This window comes from Elephantulus edwardii, unplaced genomic scaffold, assembly GCF_000299155.1.
Source record: "Elephantulus edwardii isolate Elephantulus edwardi_28Jun2011 unplaced genomic scaffold, EleEdw1.0 scaffold00072, whole genome shotgun sequence".
Lineage (NCBI taxonomy): Eukaryota > Metazoa > Chordata > Mammalia > Macroscelidea > Macroscelididae > Elephantulus > Elephantulus edwardii.
Window position 1 is genome coordinate 10,186,131 of NW_006399822.1, and position 17,007 is coordinate 10,203,137.

Consider the following 17,007-nt stretch of genomic DNA (forward strand, 5'->3'; position numbering starts at 1 on the left):
GCAAAGTAACTTCTATCTGCGTCCTTTGAAAAGATGGCCAGCGCTCTGGTCACCTACTAGAGGAAGTGTCTTTGCAGCATTAGATCCCGACACATTCCTTTTAATGACACGCTACCTTTGTGAAGCTGAATTTTTAACTGCTTGACAAAAATGGATTACTATAGAAATCCAAGGTGGGATAAAAAATGAAAGTGGCAGTATCTAATCTGATTCCAGGCTTGGAACTGTGCTACCGTACTCAACAGATACAGAAGGCTGATTGCCAAATAACACTGTTAATTCAAAATGAAATAAAAATATTATGTTACTTTTTAATTACATGTATTTTTTAATATGTATTAGATAGATTCTTTTTTTTTTTTTCAAATGGCTAGTGAGTGAGTGGTTAGAGCCTATGTGTTCAGTTGTTCAGAACTAAACACTTACTAAACAGCATGGCGAGGCATTTCTTCTGATTTGAGAGAACTGTGAAAATTTATTAAGGTGAGTGGGGTGATATGAACTAGAAGCATTTCAGGAATTGATACCAGTGGTTCTTAACAGATGACTGATGCTTTTGGCATTTTGAATGAGAGCTAACTTGATACTGATGTTTTAACCCCCCTGGCCATGGAGTTAGAGCAACTCACAGATAACCCTCCAGTGAGTTTTCAGAGGCTGTAAATTGCATAGGAGGAGACTGCTTATGTTTCTCTGAAAGAGTAGTTGGTGGGTTGGAACCACTTGTCTTTCGGTTGCAATGACTCTTTCAGGAGGTCTAGTGGGCAAGGAGTTAACGCCGTCAATCTAAAGGGACACAGTTCAAATTCACCAACTTCTCCTCAGGAAAAAGGTTAGGCCATCTTCTGCCTCACTAGTTACCATCTCTGAAAACCTGCTGGAGGGTCAGCTGTCAATTGGCTCTGACTTGATGGTATATCACAACACAACAAGATTTTAAATGCCTCTGGATTGAATTTCATTCCAGATTTAAAAAATAGGCTACAAAATTAGTGAAGAATCTATGCTGTATAGTGTGAATTCTGCCACCTTCTTTATGAAAATTTACATATTGGCACTTAATATTTTACTAACAACATTTTCCCAATTTTAGTAGAAATGTTATTGATATTTAAAGTAGATCTTCACTGTATATAAATCAATCAATGTGAGAAAGATTAGAGAAAAATTATTACTTACAACATCTTTACATAGGCATTATCAGTATAAACATATCTACATGTATAATATAAATATAAACATAAAAAATAAACATATAAATATATACATATATATGTCTCTCTCTATCCAAAGTTTCATAAATTACATGTCATTTCACAAGTTGCTTTTTAAGCATTCAAAAATAAATAATGGGCATCTTTGCATGCCAATAAAATGGATTTGTTTTTGCACTGCTGCAGATTCACATTAATCCATTCAAGGAATGTATCGTGATTTAAGTTCTTAAGCATTTCCAAATCAATGTTGTCTACAAGACAAAGGGAGATTAAAAAAATTAAAATAATCAGAACCTTGGGTGGTATTCAGCAATAAAAGAAGGAAGAAAGCCATCCTTTCACAGACTGCCAACCAAGGAGGCAAACAGCAGCTCCCTTCCCTAAAATTCTAACAAATACATTTCGATCATGGTGTAAATGTGTTATTTCTACCTGATCTGCTTTCCCCAAAAGTATCACGGCAACATTCCTCTTCTGTTCTTATATAACAGAGTTGACTTTTCACATTTTGAATTAAAAGGTCAAAGATTGAGTGGTGGATTTTATTCAAATGTCGCATATTTCTGGAAAACCTTTTAAAGGCGTGGTGATGAACATACGTTTTCCAAATGTTTCATCACATTTTACTCAGAGCATAAGCTCACTGAACACAGGGAACGCGGGTTCCTCATGTCAAAGGGAAGCTGCAGAACATAGCCGCGTAGCGGCAATGTAGGCTGACTTGGAGCACCAGATCCCCTGCTCTCTGAGGTAAATGCAGATCTACGTGTGAAGAGTCACAAGCTGCTGTCTGAGATAATCAGTGTGCACTGAGACTCCTGGCATGGACTGCTGAACCTCTCCACCAGTCTCTGAGGGGCAGAACCCAGGGGGAGAGAGAGAGAAGAGACCCAGCAAGCCTTGCTCCACTCTCCCCACAAACGAGCTTACTGGTGATTCGGCTGCATCTGGGCACAGGTCTCAGGGCCTGACCACGAAGGCATTTACTTCCTAAACCAATCCTAAATTTTCCCTTTGACAACCATCTTTCATCACAGAAAAAAAAATTGTTTTTGCTACAAATCGTGTTAAAGAAATTAAGCGCTTATGAATATTTCTGGTGAGGATATTATGTTCTTCTAATCTATTACTAATACGATTGCATAATGATGACTTGATTTTTTTTTTAGATGTGACACTGAATTTCAATTAATGTTCAAAATAAGATCAAGGGTTTTGCTAAGTGGTCTACCAGATGTAAGCAAGTGAGTGTATGGGCTGATCAAATTTTATTATACAACAAAAATTCCTTTCAAAACTCGGACTGTTTATGTTTACATAAAGTAATATTCAGTGCCTTTCTGCTATTGCTAGGGGTCATGAGTGTGGCTCCAACACACAGGAGCCTTTTGTCAACAACAGAACAAAGCCCTGCCCCTCTGGTACCATCCTCACAAACGCTGCTAGGCTAGCCCATTGCTCTAGACACCAGGCTGACTTGTCTCTTCCTCTTTCCACTGATCTGCTCTTTTTGAAGAATGATGTCCTTCTCCAGGAACCAGTCCCTCCTGATGAAATGCCAGCAGCCTGTGAGATGAAGCTCCACGATCCTCACCTCCAAGGAGCCCCTGGCCCCACTTTCTCTAAGACAAACTGGTTTGTTCGTTTGGGACTCCCTCACACAGTCATTATTCTGTGCCAACACCAAAACTCAAACGGAACCAATTATTCTCCAATTCTCCTTATTCATTGTGAAAAGGAGATTCACACCACTGTTTTAAAAGCTTGTTTTTCTTAACCTAGAATAGCCATGATATTTCATTTACAGCGATACTGAAAATGAAAATTACCAGCCTTAATATTTGAGGGGCATCCTGGTGATGCAGTGGTTAAAATACTCAGAAGTTAAAGATTCATGACTTGAACTGACTGTTGTTGTTGTTGTTGAACAGACTAGCTGCTCTAAACGATACGGAGGCAGTCTGCTTTTGTAAATATTCACAGTCTTGGAAGCCCTTTGGGGCAGTCAGAACCAACGTAATGTCAATAGATTCCGTTGGGGTCGTATCCTCTACAATGAACTCCCAAAGCTGGCATTGTGCTATATTGTACTGGTACTTCTGCCACATCAACTTGGCCCTCCTGATGCCCTCATCAATTAATGGTAAAGATATTATGCTAGAAGCCTTTCCAGAAGCGTAACTGTTTTTTCATTTTCCTTGGCGAGAAATGAGAATGAGTTGAACGTACCTATTAGAATAACATCCTGGTATGTTTCCTAGTACCTAAAAATATCATTGAGCAGTCAGAGTACCAAAAGCAAGCTTGATAAGCAACCACATAGATCTCTGATTTATTTGTACCTGCTGAACAATTTTACTCTCTCCGTATTTTCATCTATTAAGGGTCTTTAAATTTATCAGTATATCTTAACCTATGATCATAGTCCAGTGATAGGGGTTTTTTGAAAGATCTAATTATTGGTATAAGGAAGACTAAAAAGAATATATCATTGCCTTTGAATTGTGGCCTTGCCAAAAAGCATTCTACACCCCACAGACTGCAAAACGAACAACTCAGTCTCGGAGAAGGCGCCACGCAGGTGCTCTTTAGAGGAAATGATGGCGACACCTCATCTCACATGCTTTGAATATATTTTGAGGAAGGGCCAGTCCTTAGAAAAAGACATCACGCTTATAATAGAAAAGAAGACCCTGCAGGAGATGGGCTGACATAGTGACTGCAACAATGGGCTTGACCATGGCAGTGACTGTGGGCATGGTGCAGTCTAGGGCAAGGTTTCAGGCTTCTGTCCATAGGATTAGTCCCATAGGTTGGTCCACGGGTCATAGGCACAACAACAACAACAAAGTCATTGTGTACATCGTGACATGGCAGGAGACCTCTTCCTCTAACTCTACAAGGAAAAGGATGGAGATACATGATCAACAGCAACAGTTCAAGGCTGATTCCTACTAAGTGAAAGTCAGATAGGTGTACCTCTTCTCAGACTCACAGACAATGCTCACAATGTTGGGGTTTATTAGGGAAGTGACAGGTTGCAAGGGATTCAAGATGAGAAATGACTCAGGATATAGTTTTCTTAAAACAATGGTCTCTTCTCAGCAGGTAGGCCTTCTCTCCCTGATCTCTCAGATCTCTTGGGTCAACCTGACCTCTCCACAGTTCAGGTAAGTGTTAAAAAACTCTTGAGCTCTGCCAGTGAATCCCCAGAGGCACCTCATTCTGGTAGTAAGCCTCTACACAAAGGTGCATTCTAGCTCATCAGTCCTTGGGGAAACCCCAGTCCACCATCAAATCTCCTTCAATGACACTCACTCCATGGGCTAGCAGTACCATCACACTTTCTCTTGCTGGTGTTCTGCTTCTAGTCTCTCTGCTGCTGTTGTTTCACCTCTTCTTTTTTTTCTTCTTCTCTCTCCAGTGTTATAGGTCTCTGTACCCTGGGTCTAGGTGGTTCTCAGCACAGGGACCCTAAACCCAAAGGACATGCTCTACCCCCATCTCTTCTCCTTGATGGAAGTGAGGTCTCTACTTTGGTCTTCTAAGATAGCTTATTTTAAACCTAGCAGGATAGCCAAACTGACTGATCCCCTTGGTGACAGTTTCATGTACCTAGTGTCATGTTCTCATCCTGACAAGATTCCATGCACTTTATCTACATTACTAGCAAACTGTGTCATCCCCTTGGTGGGCCAGAAGCACCTTATTTACTGAATTACATCCAATCATTCTGTGGGTGTAGCAAGACTATGGCTACAGAGGCAATATAAAAATGATCCAATAAATGATCCATCGGTGATAAATGACACCAGAGTCATTTACAATCACAGAAGTATCTACATCCTATTTTGTGATTTGGATAGCATGAATATTTATGAAAAACACAGTCATATTGTCTTCTCTCTAAATATCCCCATTTTAATCATAAAGTATGAAACTAAAGCTGTATTTTTTCTTATGTCAAATGTGAATACACGCCATTTCCTGTGGAATACAAGACGATGGAAAAGAGAGAAGAAAATGTTCACTTGTGATTGTGTGCACGCACGTATGTGTTTATGTGTGTAAATTTAACCTGCTGCCAAGAGCTTGAAAATAGGTCAAAATAAAGAAATGAGACTGTTCTTACCTATCTGTGATGCCACACGAGTCTATCTGAAGGTCACTGAAGTTCCCAAGGGCCCCCTGCTGAACAGAGATCAGGTCCACCACTCTGTTACTGATAGAAATGAGCCTCAGACAGCCCTGGAATCCATCAAGTGAACTTTGACATTTGGATCCAAAGCTGTTGTCAGAACAACCTGATTTAAAAAAAAAAGAAAGAAAGAAAAGCTCAAGATATTTCTTATCATAATTTGGGATTCAACATCACACAGTATTTCATTTTAAAAAAGAACAACAAAATAGTCATTGATGATTAGCTATCAAGGAATATGGAGGAGTACCCAGTACAGTTATCATTAATTTGATCTAAATCACAAATTGTATTTCATAGAAAATGTTTGTCTTTATTCCCATAGATCCACAGGAAGCTACAAATGTTGGAATAATTATATGCAAGATAACTAACTTGATCTGAAGGTCAAAACGATAGATAGATAGATAGATAGATAGATAGATAGATAGATACACACACACATAGGCTTGCATACATATATACATTGGCTCTAAAATTATAATAATCAAAATATGTTAACCAGCAATATGAAATGACATATAAACAAGGGAATCAAGTCTTCTAGAATGCAAAGTGAGACACATCAAGGGTGGACGTGTGTATGCTAGCTAAGAAACGATAAATCAAGAAGGATAAAACACCACTGTGTTTAAGCCAAGTATTTGGAAAAGGTGTTCTATAGATTTGGAACACTGCCAGATGTTTATTTAATTAAATATTTTCTTTTCATATACACAAGAGGCACATATACGTGTATTTTCATAAATCATACCGGTTGAGTGCCCAAAAAAAACCATTTTACTGTTTGATTTGATTTATTGTTCGCCCCATCAAAGGATGCTCCATTTCCATTGATATATTTTTTTCTTTAGTATTTACTTAAGACGGGATTCTCATTATTTAAGTAATAAAAAGTATATCTCCTATTAACTGTTTTTGCCTAGGATTTAATGATGTTTGAAGTGTTACTCTAGTCAAGAGAAATAAATCATTTTAGGGCATATGCATGCGTCTATTATTCATCTTTCTTCGCTGTTATGGTTGTCAAGCACTACTACAATTTCACAGAATAAGAAATGAATCAGCAACTTCTTAATCCTTGCACAATCCACAGTCGTTTTCTTCTTGGGAATTTCTACTCTAATTAAATGTTTCAACTACGCCTAATGCTTTGTCTTCCTAAAAAAAAAAAACAAAAACCAAAACCAAAAACAACAAAAAACCCCAAACTTGTTTTGGTAAGTAAAAGCTAGCATTTGTATTTCTAACATATCAGGCACATTGAGATATTATATCTTCTGTTCACAAAGACCCTGGAGTTTCAAGTTTAATACATTAAGAGAAAGTGATCAATGCTTCCCAAGTATCATTTTATTATATATGATGTGACACACATTCCAAATGCCTGAAATCGTCTGTGGGAGAAGCAATAGTTTCTGTAATCTTGGTGTGTTTTCTAGATGACTTATTAGCCAATTAAGAGTGCTTCGATAAGGACTAAAGGACAATAGTCCATTAATATTTAGGGGCAACGATAATATGCCAGGAATATAAACACAACCCTGCTAATCTCGCTTTCTCCAGGTGCTGTTTTCTGACACATCTCAAACCACCGCTGAATAAAATAAATCGCGCAATATGCTTGTCGAGAACAAAACAACAAAGCAAAGCCCTCATCACAGGAAAAGGTCACTAAACTTTACAGTAAGACCCCCCATCTCGGGAGACCTTTGGTTCCTAAATTACGACAAACTAGTGATCTAAGAACAAAGGAGGATGCCGCTCAGGTTAGTCTCATTAGTCTATGAATAGAGGCGTTCACAGTTAATGGGATGCAGCAGCACAGAAGTTCAGCGCTGAACCCATTTGAAAGTTCTAAAATATGAAAATTTCCAGAGAACATTTAATGCGGAATTAATGGATGGGCCCATTACTTGAGGCAGTCAGCAAGTTAAATGCTCTGAGGATGACAGATAAATTATCACCGCATGTCACTCTACCAGAAGGCAGATGCCAAGGTTAGATTTCACCCGGGTGCAGTCAGTTCACTGGATGGATTACATCTGCTTTCCAACCAAGGGTTGGGAGTGAGAATTCTGCACACAGTTTAGCTTCCACTATCTGTGTTGTGTGGTGTGTTGTTTAAGAACATAAGGGGATTTTTGTGGTAGGGAATTATGGACGGACAATTCTGCTTTGAAGGGACGCAGTCAGAGGGCTCCTTCGAAGCAAAGAGGGTGAGATTTGGTCTGACATGCTTTGAGGATGTTATGAGGACGGCCTAGTCCTTGGAGAAGGACATCATGCTTGGAAAAACAGGGGCCCTCAATGAGATGGACAATCACAGTGGCTTTAACAGTAGGCGTAAACACAGCAGCAACTGAGAGAATGGTACTGCATAGGCCAGGCTTTCACCCCACTGTGCTCAATCAGTCAGAGCTGACACTCAAGTACCTCCCAACAACAAAGGGAGGTCTCATCTTTGCCTCTGGCTTCTGAGACATAGCCTCCAAGACTTTGGAATTGTTATTTCTGGTGAGAGCATCTTTCTTTACCTGAGAGTTTGGGGGCTGGGGAGAGGGAGGGACACTGGAGAGTCTATACTAGCAGTATGATTTGCAGTGAGGGCCTTGTCTAGGCAGAATCAGCTCAATCTCTGAAAGCAGGGGCAGGAGAGTAAAGTCAGCCACCAGGTGGCCAGCCACGTCCACAGGACTGAGCCCTAGGCTCTGGACAGCAGGGCTTGGGTACGTGTCCCTTCTCGGCCATTCTCCAGGCCCACGGTAACACACATCACTGCTGGTGAAGCAGCTGCTACCCAGACTCCAGTGGGAAAGCACGACCAGAAACCCTACACTTGGTACTTCTGGAGCCTTCTCTGAACACCCTGTGCCTTGGCTGATTTTCATCTGCCCCCTTTCATTCTGAGAAACTCAATGAGTTCCAGCAAACCTAACTCCTTTGTTGAACTCTGAGACTTCTTGTAGAGACTTATCAAATCTGAGGATGATCCTACGGGTGCCTGAGTCTATAGTTTCGTCTGGAGAGATCCCCAAATTCTGCAGATGTCAAATTATGAAAACCAAGAAGTCAAAGATAATCCCAACATTCAGGATAGTGTTGACCTGGGGAAACTAAAGGATATGGACCTTAGAGGGTCAAATGAGACTCCAGAGGCCTGGGTCATCTTAAATTAGGCAACTTGTACCTGGCTGCTTGTTTAAAAAGAACCATCAGAAATTTTGAAAATGTATGCACGTAGAGCTTTGATGGCACTGTGGTGAAGCCATTCTGTTGCTAAGTAAAATGTTGGATGTTTGAACACACCAGCCATTCAGCAGAAGAGGAATATGGTACTTGGCTTCTGTAAGGACTTGCTTAGACCCTATGAAGTAGTTCTTCTGTCATAGGGTTGCTATGAGTCAGGATAGACTAGATGGCATGGAGATTACTTCCGTTTTCTACTTATATCAATGGAGGAAATTCTGTGAGAGATACAGGAAATCTCTATACCATTATCTGTGCACTTTTCCTGTAAGTCTGAAACTATTCTAAAATTTGAACAGTTCATTTCAATACAAAAATGTGTAAATCATATGCTTCTTAATAAAAACAAACAAGTGAAATTACAGTGGGAGCTATTTCACCATAAAATTATATTACAGTTGGAATGAAAGCAAGCACTAGAGAACATTTCCCCCACAAAACAGCTGAATACTGTTAAAGCCGAACATGTAGGATGCAAAATACTCTAAGAACAATGATTCTATTGTCATGATTTACAAACACTCTCATCCAATTTTTTATTTTGCATCATTTAACAATCTATATCTTTTTTTAAAAAAAATAGTCTTTTAGTGCTTTTAAATCTCTTTGCCTCTGAAGTGCAACCTCTTGGTTAAATTGGTTTTTATGTATGACAATTTATTAAAAGAAGGCATTGCTATGAGTTGCCATAAAAGCAAACACATACTCAGAAAAGTTTTTATAAACAATCTGATTCGGAAATGAACACATCTTGGTAAAGAAAGCAGACATGTAGCTCCAGATTATTTCCCCCCACCCCGACAGATAGATGGATACGGCTTTTGGCTTCTTTGTTCATTTGCTTCTTCAGATTATATGAAATGATCTTTTGTATGTCAGTTTTTAGAAAATATGTGGATCATGCCATTCATCCTGATGAACAACAAAGATTGATTGGCCTTAAAAAACAAAGTTTACTGTCATTGAGCCAATTCTGACTCCTAGTTACCCAACGGGCAGAGCAGAACTGCCCCCAAAGGTTTCTGTGGCTGTAACTTTGACAGAAGCTGACCACTTCACCTTTCGCTCTCTTTAGTGGGGTCTAACTACTGGGAGCAGCCGAGCTCTCAATCTGCTCTACCAGCAAGTCTTCTCAAAGATTGGACCATTTCACCAAATTCAAAAGTGTGTCTAAAGAGAGACAACTATTCAAATGCAAAACACAGATATCAGCAACAATGGTAAAATGATAAGTCAAGCTAGGATTAGAAATAAATCTTAATAACAGTTTTGCAACTTTGCATTTCAACAAAATGCAAATGGCAAAGAACATTTCCTTTTCATGTTCTCGTCATAAAGAGTCATTCCACGTGCATGGATTCTGCCTCCAGTCCCTGAGCTCACGCATGCAGGCAAACGCCCCATTTGTTCTCTGAGGGGCATGGTCTAGTGTGGACGGCTGAAATCCTGATTTCAGCAGATGCACAGTGGCCCTAGCGGTGCTGTGCTGCTAGCTCAAAGGCACGCTGTTCGAAAGATGGACATTGCCTGTTGGATTAAATTGCTTCTGAAAACCCACTGGAGGGTCAGCTATGAGCTGGTTCTGACTCAACGGTAAACAACAACAATGTCTGTGCACTATTACTTAGCAACGAAAAGACGCTGCTACAGTAACAAAGTTGTTCATTATTAGCCCCGTATTGTCCTCTGTATTGGGCAATGGAAAACAATAAGGATGGTCTAGAGGTGCTAATAGGCATGACTAGGAAAATGCTGAAATAAAATAAAGTATATACAGATACTTTATCATAAAGAAAATACAACAAAGTTTAAAAATAAAAACTGAAGAAGCTAGCCTGCTTAAAAGCCATCTTATTAGTGTGGAAACCACAAATTTCAGTAAGTCTAATCTACTTATCAGAAATGCATTTGAAGTTATCATTTATAACCGTGACACACTCAAAGAAAGAGAAACCGAATTCCTCAGTGTTACGATTTAGGGAAGCCCAGGTGATGCAATGGTTTAGCAGTGGGCTGCTGACAGAGAGGTTGGCTGTTTGAACTCAGCAGGTCCTCTGGAGAAAAGGGCTGGAGATCTACTTCTGTGAAAACTGGTGGTATTGTTGTGTGCCAACAACTTGGAATCAACACTCCAGTCAGTTTTCAGAGGCTGTAAATCACATGGGAGGAGACAGCCCATATTTCTCCCACAAAGAAGTCAGTGGATTTGAACCTCATGGCTTTGGGTTGGCAGCATAATTCCTTACCCACTCAGCCACCAGAGCTCCATCTACAAAAGTACACCTCAGGGAAACTATGAGGCAGTTCTGTTCTATAGAACATATAGAGCCCATATCCACTCAAAAGCACACAAGAACATTCACACTGGTTAAGTAAATCTTGATGATTTGTCCAAGACTAGACACAGATACAGATATGGTTCAGCTGCCCATCTGATCTGACCACTTTCCTTACCTCCAAAGTAGTAGGTGTCTCCTGAGTAAATCTGCTGAGGACCCAGGGAAGGAGCAGCTGAGGCCACGTGGCCATCTACCATCAGACTCAGGTGGTTCCTCTTAGCAGATAAGGAGACAGAATGCCACTGTCCATCATTTACGCCAGAACCTGGAGGAGATGACATCAGTTAGGAGGGAGATCTGCAAAAGGTGAAGGTGATAAGGAGTTGGTTTAAAACAACAATGAATATATGTCACTCTATCAAGCACAGCATAAAGGCCTGTTTGATAAAAAGGCAACCAAAAAAAAAAAAAAGAGGCAGGCGAGGGAGGCAACTGAAAAAGGAATTCTCTCTATGTATGAAATGGATTAGAATCTTCTTTTCTTTGTGCCTTGGATGGAAAAATATTAAATGCCCATTTCTCTGTCACCAGATGCCCAAGTAGTACGTATTCCTCTATCTTTTGACACCAGAACAGAGTCAGAGCTCAAATGTCAGGACCTCAGAAATCTGCCCACTTGGAGAGACGCCATTCCACTTCTGACTTGCTGGCTACAAAACAGAGTTTCCCCACGACTCCTTGAGGAAGCCGGTTGTAAGGCATCCCTCCTCAGGCTCCTTCGCTTTTGATCTGCTAGCTACAAATATGGGAGTTCTCTGACTTCTCAAATTTATCCTCACTTCTGACAAGCTGGCTCCCTCTGCTCCCTTGGGTTCAATAATTCACTAGAGCACTGATCCAAGCCATGGTCTTTTCAGTTAGTTGCCATGCATTTGAGAGTGGAGCAATGAATACGGATGACAGAAGAATGGATGTCTTTGAGTTGCTGTGTTGGAGAACAGTACTGAACATCCCATGAATAACAAATAATTACGTCTTGGAGAAAGTGCACCCAGGGGACACTCCTTGGAGGCAGGGATGATGAAACTTTGCCTCACAGACTTCGGGCACGTTGTGAGGAGGAGCCAGTCTTTGGAAAAGGACATTGTGTTTGGAAAGGCAGAGGTCAGCGAAAGAGAGGAAGACCCTCAACAGGATGACCCTCTGTGGATACAGTGACTACAGCACTGGGCTCAAGGACATCACAGACGATGAGGCTGTTACAGGACAGGGCAGGAATCAGAGCAGTTGTTTACAAGGTCACCGTGATTCAGAGTTAAGAGACTCCATAGACACATAACAGCAACTCACAGAACTCACAGAAGGTGCCAGTTTTACTATAAGGAAAAGAAACATACAAATAAAGAGGGACATAGAAAGGATTTGGAGGGATTCTGAACACAGAATTTCCAAGTTCCACAAAGAAACACACGGCTCTGCCACATGTATTAAAGTCTTCCACCAACCAGGAAGCTCCTGAAGTTTCCTGTCCAGAGCCTTTGCTGGGTGTCATCCCGTCCACATGGTGGGGGGAGTTAGTCTCTGCCTGCTGCTGTCAGTTTGTTCTCATGTAAACTTCCAAAGATGAAAAAGAGATTTAAAAGATATGGAAAAGAAAAGGCAATAAGAACAAAAGGGTGTGTTTTTTTTAAAAAAAACAGGTTACATAATCTCAGAGCTGAGTAACACCACAGTCTTCGGAATAGGCCTCCCATTGTAAGTGAGGGACTGCTTCCACGATGTAAAGTTAGGGGATAAAGTAGTATATAAAATCATACATACATAATGTTAATCATATTCCTCATTTTTCTATAAAAGTAAGAATAGGTTAAAATAGAAATTATAATTTTTGAGTAAGATAATTATGTAATTGTTGTTATGTACCATCGAGTCAGAAATGACCCAAGGCTGACTTTCCAGTGGGTTTTCAGAGGCATTAACCGCATGGAAGAATTTGTGCATCTTTCTCCCAGGGAGCAGCTGGTACATTCAAACTGTGTGCCTTTGGGTTGGCAGCGCAACCCCTCACCTCTAAGCCATCAGAACTCCCTAGATAAGTATAGGTGTTTTTATTCATTTTTATACTTCTCAGTATTTTCTATGTTTTCTAATATGTATATATACACATGCGCACACACACACACAAGTACAGAGAGAGAGAGGAGCTTTGGTGGGCCAAAGGCCAAGGAGTTGCACTGCCAATCCAAAGGCAGGAAGTTCCACCCCAGCTACTTTGTGGGAGAAATGGACAATTTCCGCTCATGCAATTTATAACCTCTGAAAACTCACTGGAGGTTCAGCTATGAGTCAGTTCCAACTAGATTGCACATAACAGCCACTATGTGTGTCTGTTTGTCTGTTGAGCGAGCGTTGTGTGTTTGTGTGTGAGTTTGTGTGTGTGGAAAATCTGATAAGGAGTTGTATTTCCAACTCAAAGGCACATGAGTTACACTCATCAGCTTTTTAACCACCTCCAAAAACAATACAGTCCCTTCTAATGAAACCACTGTTCATGAATCCACGAGGTAGCATATCAGGGCTACTCCTTGCCAAGGGAACGAAGGCTCCTGGGGTCTCTGTAGTTGATTCTTCACAATGACATGGCAGAGACAAAGCAAAAGCAGCTCTTCTGTGGACTCAGCCGGTAAGTTTGCACACGTTGACTATGCAATGTGGATGAATCAACTCAGTAATTAAGAAGATGAACCCTAGGAAGCCAATAGGTCCAGGGCTCTTTGTTGACATTTTACACCATCCCCCCACCCCAGCTGGCTTTGCCACCAGCCTACCTGGAGCTTTCAGAGGGAAAAATCTTTGACACTCCCTAAGGGGATCACACTTCTTCACTGTGGGTGTGTTTAGTGTACCACAAACTCCACCCTGGATATCCAACCTCCTTTTCACATGACAGCATAATGTGGGGGAAAAAATGTTTTCTTGGAAGAGTTAACTCTGGTTTGGTTTGTGAAAGATAATGGGAAAGGCCTGAAACTGAAATATGTATGAGAAATGTAGGTTAGATACTTTTAGACACGGTTTCAAAGGGCTGTCTATTTTAGACCACTAAAAGATGTTATATAATCCCTGGTGGTTTGAGATTCGACGGAAATAAATCAAATGTCCCAGATTTGTCATCCATGCCTTCTTTAAGAGGATACATTCACAGTGAAAATCCTTCCACGTCTACACAGCTGTGAGTCACCTGCACAGACACAGCTCCTCATTCTCCCACCTCTACTCTTGTCATGTCTACCACCACCTCTTTTCAAAGCTTGGATGTGCTTTAATTACAGACTTCACTGTGATTCCCATGGAAACTTCCCATCGGTCTAGGACAGGGCTTCTCCAAATCCCTGTGATGGGGCGTATTTCCTAATCTTCCGAAGACTGGAGCATTTGTAAGATATGGTAAAAAAGAATAACTAGGAAAACAAAACAGACTGCTCTATAAACCACTGACCTACTGACCATTTACTTATAGTTCTAGTGTGTCTTGTAGAGAGGCTATGAGTCCAAATTGACTTCGCAGAAGTAAAGCAAAAATTCTTTCAATTTCTACTTATTTTGCAACAAATATTTCACAGGACTAGAATCATGACAAGTAGGAAAAAAGAGATCAAAATGGAGGATTTCATTTTACATAGATACACAATCAGAAGTGATGGAAGCCACAGTCGAAATCAAACAATGTATTGCAGCAGGAAAATCTGCTGAGAAAGGCTTCCGGGGAGAATTAAATACCAGAGATGGCATCTTGGGTCTAAGGTGTGCCTACCTGAGGCACAGTCTTGCCAATCACCTCCTGTGTGCATGAAAAATGAACCATGAAGAAGATCAGAGAATAACGGATAGCTTTCAATTATGATGACAACAATACTGAATGAACCATAGACTGCCAAGAGAATAAACCAATCTGTCTTAGAAGAAGTACAGTCAGAATGTTTCTTAGAGCAAAGATGATGAGACTTCATCTCATGTCCTGTGGACATGCGTTCCCAAAGGAAATGCCCCCTGGAGAGGATCATCTTGCTGGGTAAAATGCAAGGATCAGTACAAGGCAGGCTCTGAATTCAACGAAAAGACAGTGTCTGCAACACGGGTTCAAACAAGGCGATGGTTGTGAGGCATCAGACCTTGGAAAGTAGAGCATCAGTAGAGAAGAGGAAGGAGCGTCAGTGAGACGGAAGGATGTAGGCGCTGCAGCAGTGGGCTCGCGCATGGCAGGAGCTGTGAGGACCAGGCAGGACCGGGCACTCTTCCTCTCTGTCATACAGAGTCACTGTGAACTCAATCCCACGTCACCACAGCTAACAACAACCACAAAGCATCACACTGTGAGTGGCACTTCTCCAGGCACCTGCAGCAGGAGTAAGCCAAAGGCCTTTGGGATAAAAGAGTCAACATGGAGGCCACATCATTGACACCAGGTGCTCTCGAACCGACTCTCACTCACAGCAACCCCATAAGCAACTGACTGAACCTCGGCCCTAGGCCACGCCATCCGCCTGATCTCCACTGTGCTCAAGCCCACTGGGGAAATCGCTGTGTGGAGCCGAATTAGATGAAGTCGGACCAAGACTTTTAAGAAACATTTCCAGCACAGCCCACTGTGGAGTTGCATGTAGTCCAATGCAATCATCTTGCCAGCTAGCTGGCTCTGATGTTATGTTCATGGGGTAACCAGAAGGCTGTCCTCTAGTCCCATTTGTAATAGATGTCATTTGTCTATGATGAGAAGATTTATTACCTGCCAATGGGATTAATTGCACAAATTAAATTATGAAGAACCCATGTAATTCATTTCACATAACTCTACATAATGAAAATGGTAATGTAATAATCAGATTCCATTTTTTAAAGTATGGCTCCTTTCTCCCTTGAGGTCTGGGAGAAGCAAACCCCTTTCAAAGGCAACACAACTGTGACAAAAAGAGGAGGGGAAGTCACAACATTAATGGTGGATATTCATACTGGTCTTTATATTTTTAGTTAAATGCTAATTTCGATACACAACCACCCACTAACTGAACTTTGAGTCCAAGGAAGAAGACACAACATACTATGTTGTTGGTATGGCGCTAAGAATAGTAGCGACAATGGCAGTAATAATGGGCTAGCCTTTTGAAACTCTTACACAAAAGAGGTAGAGTGTGTTTTATACGCACCGTATCATTTAATTACACAACTATTCTTATTCTTATTTTGAAAGTCATATTCAGCTAGTAAGGTACATAGCCACAACAGATACCTGAGTCTGATTCCAAAACCACATCTTCTCTCCATGCGTGAAAGGTAGTTGGGTTAATGTTTTGCCTGTGTTCAAGATCCTGACTTTGAGAAAGAGGAAAGTAGTTCCTATTGTCAGGGACCTCTACAAAGCACTGAGAAGCAACGAGGTCAGTTTGAAAACTAAGGTGTGCCTGATTCAGGCCATGGTCTTTTCAGTCACTTGCTAGGGAGCTAGTCTGTAAAAGGACAACAGAAGAGTAATCGATGCCTTTGAGGTTTTGTAGTTGGAGAAGAAAACGGAATATCCCGTGGACTGCCAAAAGGATGGACAGACATGTATGTCTTAGAGAAGGTGCAGCCAGAGTGCTACGTAGAGGCAAGGATGGTGAAATTATCTCACATACTTTGAGCATATTGTTAAGAAGAGCTATTCTTTGGAAAAGGCCATGATGGAAAGGTGGAAGGTCAGTGAAAGAGAGATGGCCTGACACAGTGACTGCAGCAATGCACTCAAGTGTGACTGAGAAGATGAGAATGGAACAGAACAGGACAGGGTTCACCTCTGTTTTTCATAGTTTGCTCTGAGTTGAATTCAACTCGACAGCAACTAACAACAACAATAGTAGAAAGGAACTGGCCAATCACTATAACTAGGCCTTGGTGTTGCCTAAATGTGATTAATTTCACAGAACACCAACTTCAGACGAGAGCACTCTGATGATGATGATAATAATAATAATAATACCTAAACCAAAACCACAAACAAAACACTACTACTATATTTTACACAAGTAAC

At 40.9% G+C, this 17,007-nt stretch overlaps 1 protein-coding gene across 2 annotated transcripts in view; it reads right to left on the reverse strand.

The window, feature by feature from the left end:
- Positions 1-17,007, reverse strand: part of CNTNAP4 (contactin associated protein-like 4) — a 329,264-nt gene that overhangs the window by 106,528 nt on the left and 205,729 nt on the right. For both annotated transcript variants that reach the window (XM_006888821.1, XM_006888820.1), the window contains 2 exons: positions 11,119-11,268; positions 5,350-5,521 (listed from right to left, as the gene is read on the reverse strand). In XM_006888821.1, the coding sequence (XP_006888883.1) occupies positions 5,350-5,521; positions 11,119-11,268 (322 nt within the window). The remainder of the gene's footprint in view (positions 1-5,349; positions 5,522-11,118; positions 11,269-17,007) is intronic.